The sequence below is a fragment of the Notothenia rossii genome (genome assembly GCF_949606895.1).
Source record: "Notothenia rossii genome assembly, chromosome: 2".
Classification (NCBI taxonomy): Eukaryota; Metazoa; Chordata; class Actinopteri; order Perciformes; family Nototheniidae; genus Notothenia; species Notothenia rossii.
Window position 1 is genome coordinate 95,463,462 of NC_136904.1, and position 7,096 is coordinate 95,470,557.

At 36.7% G+C, this 7,096-nt stretch overlaps 1 protein-coding gene across 1 annotated transcript in view; it reads right to left on the bottom strand.

The window, feature by feature from the left end:
* Positions 1–6,693, bottom strand: part of ube2g2 (ubiquitin-conjugating enzyme E2G 2) — an 18,255-nt gene extending 11,562 nt beyond the window's left edge. The window contains exons 1-2 of the mRNA XM_079667122.1: positions 6,492–6,693; positions 3,312–3,347 (exon numbers count right to left, since the gene is read on the bottom strand). Of these exons, the coding sequence (XP_079523248.1) occupies positions 3,312–3,347; positions 6,492–6,534 (79 nt within the window). The 5' untranslated portion in view covers positions 6,535–6,693. The remainder of the gene's footprint in view (positions 1–3,311; positions 3,348–6,491) is intronic.
* Between the last annotated feature and the right edge of the window lie 403 nt (positions 6,694–7,096).

Genomic DNA, 7,096 nt, shown 5'->3' on the forward strand with positions numbered 1-7,096 from the left:
CTGAATATGAGTCTTTCATCTGTTCTCTCTGAATATGAGTCTTTCATCTGTTCTCTCTGAATATGAGTCTTTCATCTGTTCTCTCTCTGAATATGAGTCTTTCATCTGTTCTCTCTGAATATGAGTCTTTCATCTGTTCTCTCTGAATATGAGTCTTTCATCTGTTCTCTCTGAATATGAGTCTTTCATCTGTTCTCTCTCTGAATATGAGTCTTTCATCTGTTCTCTCTGAATATGAGTCTTTCATCTGTTCTCTCTCTGAATATGAGTCTTTCATCTGTTCTCTCTCTGAATATGAGTCTTTCATCTGTTCTCTCTCTGAATATGAGTCTTTCATCTGTTCTCTCTGAATATGAGTCTTTCATCTGTTCTCTCTCTGAATATGAGTCTTTCATCTGTTCTCTCTGAATATGAGTCTTTCATCTGTTCTCTCTGAATATGAGTCTTTCATCTGTTCTCTCTCTGAATATGAGTCTTTCATCTGTTCTCTCTCTGAATATGAGTCTTTCATCTGTTCTCTCTGAATATGAGTCTTTCATCTGTTCTCTCTGAATATGAGTCTTTCATCTGTTCTCTCTCTGAATATGAGTCTTTCATCTGTTCTCTCTCTGAATATGAGTCTTTCATCTGTTCTCTCTGAATATGAGTCTTTCATCTGTTCTCTCTCTGAATATGAGTCTTTCATCTGTTCTCTCTGAATATGAGTCTTTCATCTGTTCTCTCTCTGAATATGAGTCTTTCATCTGTTCTCTCTGAATATGAGTCTTTCATCTGTTCTCTCTGAATATGAGTCTTTCATCTGTTCTCTCTCTGAATATGAGTCTTTCATCTGTTCTCTCTCTGAATATGAGTCTTTCATCTGTTCTCTCTCTGAATATGAGTCTTTCATCTGTTCTCTCTCTGAATATGAGTCTTTCATCTGTTCTCTCTGAATATGAGTCTTTCATCTGTTCTCTCTGAATATGAGTCTTTCATCTGTTCTCTCTGAATATGAGTCTTTCATCTGTTCTCTCTCTGAATATGAGTCTTTCATCTGTTCTCTCTGAATATGAGTCTTTCATCTGTTCTCTCTCTGAATATGAGTCTTTCATCTGTTCTCTCTGAATATGAGTCTTTCATCTGTTCTCTCTCTGAATATGAGTCTTTCATCTGTTCTCTCTCTGAATATGAGTCTTTCATCTGTTCTCTCTGAATATGAGTCTTTCATCTGTTCTCTCTCTGAATATGAGTCTTTCATCTGTTCTCTCTCTGAATATGAGTCTTTCATCTGTTCTCTCTGAATATGAGTCTTTCATCTGTTCTCTCTGAATATGAGTCTTTCATCTGTTCTCTCTGAATATGAGTCTTTCATCTGTTCTCTCTGAATATGAGTCTTTCATCTGTTCTCTCTCTGAATACGAGTCTTTCATCTGTTCTCTCTGAATATGAGTCTTTCATCTGTTCTCTCTGAATATGAGTCTTTCATCTGTTCTCTCTCTGAATATGAGTCTTTCATCTGTTCTCTCTGAATATGAGTCTTTCATCCGTTCTCTCTGAATATGAGTCTTTCATCTGTTCTCTCTCTGAATATGAGTCTTTCATCTGTTCTCTCTGAATATGAGTCTTTCATCTGTTCTCTCTGAATATGAGTCTTTCATCTGTTCTCTCTGAATATGAGTCTTTCATCTGTTCTCTCTCTGAATATGAGTCTTTCATCTGTTCTCTCTCTGAATATGAGTCTTTCATCTGTTCTCTCTGAATATGAGTCTTTCATCTGTTCTCTCTGAATATGAGTCTTTCATCTGTTCTCTCTGAATATGAGTCTTTCATCTGTTCTCTCTGAATATGAGTCTTTCATCTGTTCTCTCTCTGAATACGAGTCTTTCATCTGTTCTCTCTGAATATGAGTCTTTCATCTGTTCTCTCTGAATATGAGTCTTTCATCTGTTCTCTCTGAATATGAGTCTTTCATCTGTTCTCTCTGAATATGAGTCTTTCATCCGTTCTCTCTGAATATGAGTCTTTCATCTGTTCTCTCTCTGAATATGAGTCTTTCATCTGTTCTCTCTCTGAATATGAGTCTTTCATCTGTTCTCTCTGAATATGAGTCTTTCATCTGTTCTCTCTGAATATGAGTCTTTCATCTGTTCTCTCTCTGAATATGAGTCTTTCATCTGTTCTCTCTGAATATGAGTCTTTCATCTGTTCTCTCTGAATATGAGTCTTTCATCTGTTCTCTCTCTGAATATGAGTCTTTCATCTGTTCTCTCTGAATATGAGTCTTTCATCTGTTCTCTCTGAATATGAGTCTTTCATCTGTTCTCTCTCTGAATATGAGTCTTTCATCTGTTCTCTCTGAATATGAGTCTTTCATCTGTTCTCTCTGAATATGAGTCTTTCATCTGTCCTCTCTGAATATGAGTCTTTCATCTGTTCTCTCTGAATATGAGTCTTTCATCTGTTCTCTCTCTGAATATGAGTCTTTCATCTGTTCTCTCTGAATATGAGTCTTTCATCTGTTCTCTCTGAATATGAGTCTTTCATCTGTTCTCTCTGAATATGAGTCTTTCATCTGTTCTCTCTGAATATGAGTCTTTCATCTGTTCTCTCTCTGAATATGAGTCTTTCATCTGTTCTCTCTCTGAATATGAGTCTTTCATCTGTTCTCTCTCTGAATATGAGTCTTTCATCTGTTCTCTCTCTGAATATGAGTCTTTCATCTGTTCTCTCTCTGAATATGAGTCTTTCATCTGTTCTCTCTCTGAATATGAGTCTTTCATCTGTTCTCTCTGAATATGAGTCTTTCATCTGTTCTCTCTCTGAATATGAGTCTTTCATCTGTTCTCTCTCTGAATATGAGTCTTTCATCTCTTCTCTCTGAATATGAGTCTTTCATCTGTTCTCTCTGAATATGAGTCTTTCATCTGTTCTCTCTGAATATGAGTCTTTCATCTGTTCTCTCTGAATATGAGTCTTTCATCTGTTCTCTCTCTGAATGAGTCTTTCATCTGTTCTCTCTCTGAATATGAGTCTTTCATCTGTTCTCTCTCTGAATATGAGTCTTTCATCTGTTCTCTCTGAATATGAGTCTTTCATCTGTTCTCTCTGAATATGAGTCTTTCATCTGTTCTCTCTCTGAATATGAGTCTTTCATCTGTTCTCTCTGAATATGAGTCTTTCATCTGTTCTCTCTCTGAATATGAGTCTTTCATCTGTTCTCTCTGAATATGAGTCTTTCATCTGTTCTCTCTCTGAATATGAGCTTTCTGACCAAATCAAATATCAAGCTGTTATTTTGTATAATTATTTTTGTATAATTGATTGAGTCTCACCTGCAACGATTCCCTCAGGTGGGTTCAGCGTCAGCTCTGAAACACACACGTTAGCATCACATTAGCACCACGTAAGATTACATTACAGTTAGCTGACGCTTTTATCCAAAGAGACTTACAATAAGTGCGTTCGACCAACAAAATACAACCATGAAGAAAACAGAATCATATAAGAACATCAGGTTTCATAGAGCTAAACATTTCAAGTGCTACTCAACTGGCTTTAGATAAGCCAGCCCTTGATTAGTGTATAAGTGCTTTGTTAGTAATTCTATCGCTCGTTAGCATCAAGACCTTTCATTGAACTCAGAACGGTAAGTATCCTTATAAGTATTTAAATTAGAAGTCACATGCTCGTCCTGCAGCCGAAAAGCGTACCACAGCCAAGAGCAGACAAGAAGGCACAAGTCAAAGAAAGTAGACCTTTCATGAAATAAAGCCAGCACACATTAATAACCATAGAAACAGATACACACCCAGGGTGAAACAGCATGTATAGATCAAATACATCAGTATTACATATGACTTTTTAAAGATGCTAGCTTCAGTTAGATGTGGCTGCTGTCCTGACATTCACTCTGTCCCCAAGTCTGCTGGGCACTTATCGGAAAACAGCTGAATTACATTCAAGTTCAATCAAACAGTAAAAACAGGATTATTTCAAATTCATTTCCTGTTTCTGAGACCTTTGACTTCTTAACACAATATAATCACATACAAGATCTGAGTACTTCTACTTTTACACAAGAACAAGATCTGAGTACTTCTACTTTAATACTAGATATGAGTGCTTGTAGTCGTACTAAAGCAGGGCTGCCAACCCTCATTGAGCGTGAGAGTCACGCAATTAACCCATATCTCAAGCCACACATGCCTTTCCTCACGCTAAGTTTTCATCCAAAATAAATGTACACACAGGCACACACACCAGAGAGAGAGAGAGAGAGAGAGAGAGAGAGAGAGAGAGAGAGAGAGAGAGAGAGAGAGAGAGACACACACACACACAAATATTCAGGAGAATATTTGTCATTGTTCAAATGATAGTAAACAAACATTTGCATAAATCATATTTGTCCACTCATATGTTGATAAGAGTATTAAAAACTTTAAGGAATATTTAGAACAGATAAAAAATGTGCGATTATTTTGCGATTAACTATTTAATCGACTGACAGCCCTAATATAAATATAAAAATAAAGTGAAGGAACAGCAAACCCGAGCGGTTTACGAAATGAGACGGTCTTCTGGCTTAGTTCAGTAAAGTTGGAGTGATATTGGGAGATTCTGATTTCACGGATCAATAACTCATGAAAACGTTGTTCAGACACAGATGACGTCTCCTAAGTACCGTGGTGAGGTTGACAACGAACTACAATCACATTTTGATCAAAAAAAGCCAATACGCGTCATCCTCCGAGCTGGACACATTACATTGGTCTCTATCTGCAGCCGGAGAAGAAACGAGTGCTCAGGGACCGTCTGCAAAGTGCAACTCCCAAAAAAGAGAATACAATAATATTCAATCACTATTATACAGCTTATTACTATAACTCACTGCAAGGAGTTTGGAAGAATATGCTTTTGAATAATTGTGGGGAATATTTATAATGTAAAATCTTCAATAAATATGGCATCATCTTAAATAACTTTACTATTATACAGTATATTTCTACCAAACTCACTATCTGCATTGTTGTTGTTAGCATCTGGTTAGCTAGCTGCGCTAACGGATATTAGAAGCTGTTTCTAAAACAATGAGAGGGAGAGCTCTGTCCTGTCAGACTGAGAGAGAGAACTACAGCTCAGTGAGGAAACCCTAGTTTGTACATGTTCAATACATTTGTAACACTATACACATGAACGTTTCTTTTTTCTTACTCCAAGCTGAACTCAAATATTGGCAGCCCTGACTAAAGTACTAGATATGAGTGATCGTACTCTAGCTAAAGTACTAGATATGAGTGCTCGTACTAAAGTACTAGATATGAGTACTTGTACTAAAGTACTATATGAGTGCTTGTACTAAAGTACTATATGAGTGCTTGTACTAAAGATATAAGTACTTGTACTAAAGTACTAGATATGAGTCCTTGTACTAAAGTACTCGATGAGTGCTTGTACTAAAGTACTAGATATGAGTACTTGTACTAAAGTACTATATGAGTGCTTGTACTAAAGATATGAGTACTTGTACTAAAGTACTAGATATGAGTGCTCGTACTCTAGCTAAAGTACTAGATATGAGTACTTGTACTAAAGTACTAGATATGAGTGCTCGTACTCTAGCTAAAGTACTAGATATGAGTACTTGTACTAAAGTACTAGATGAGTGCTTGTACTAAAGTACTAGATATGAGTACTTGTACTAAAGTACTATATGAGTGCTTGTACTAAAGTACTATATGAGTGCTTGTACTAAAGATATAAGTACTTGTACTAAAGTACTAGATATGAGTACTTGTACTAAAGTACTCGATGAGTGCTTGTACTAAAGTACTAGATATGAGTACTTGTACTAAAGTACTATATGAGTGCTTGTACTAAAGATATGAGTACTTGTACTAAAGTACTAGATATGAGTGCTCGTACTCTAGCTAAAGTACTAGATATGAGTACTTGTACTAAAGTACTAGATATGAGTACTTGTACTAAAGTACTAGATGAGTGCTTGTACTAAAGTACTAAATATGAGTACTTGTACTAAAGTACTATATGAGTGCTTGTACTAAAGATATGAGTACTTGTACTAAAGTACTTGATATGAGTGCTCGTACTCTAGCTAAAGTACTAGATATGAGTACTTGTACTAAAGTACTAGATGAGTGCTTGTACTAAAGTACTAGATATGAGTACTTGTACTAAAGTACTATATGAGTGCTTGTACTAAAGATATGAGTACTTGTACTAAAGTACTAGATATGAGTACTTGTACTAAATTACTTGATGTGTGCTTGTACTCGTACTAAAGTACTAGATATGAGTGCTTGTACTAATGCGTGTCAGTGATGAAACAGCGGCTATCAGGAGAAGAAGACCATCAATCCGCTTAGAGCACTAGGGAAAGCGCCAGATAAATCAAATGTATTATTATTATTATTATTAAATCCGTAGGGTTAGCCGTTAGCCGTTAGCCGTTAGCTCATCGTTCTAACAGTGACGTGTTAAATCCTCTCACTCACGTCTATACTCCGCCATGAGTCTCTTCAGCGCGGTGCCGGCCATCAGGGTCACTTCACACACTCACAGCTCACTGAATGAACACAGAATGATCTCTAAAGAGCTCCGAGTTTCACGATCAACTCAGGAAAACAACAGTTTGACGGATGTGTTGCGAGAGCTCAGCTTCCTGTTGTTGCTGTGAGAGTCTCAGCTCACAGCGCCCCTGCAGGCACAACGCTGCTATTACATGCAGTTCTTCTTCTTATTATTATTATTCTTCTTCGTCTTCTTCTTCTTCTCTTGCTTTTGGCGGATTGCAAACAACTTGAAAGGTGCATACCGCCACCTACTGTACATGAGTATGAATCCTCACATCATTCCAACTCTTTAACCTATGATCTTATCAAAATTAAATTAAAATAAATCAATAAAACCATAAAATAAATAAATCAAAAAACAAATCTATGTTCTTTCCTGACCTAATGTTAAATTATTTTTCCTACCCCAGTTTCAATTTAAACAGTGCCTTTCTGGTAGCTCTTACTCCCTCTCCTTTTGTTCCCAAAACAACCACACTCCACTCCCTCTCTGCCTCTAAAACTTTAGCCTTTAATTGTTCTCTTTC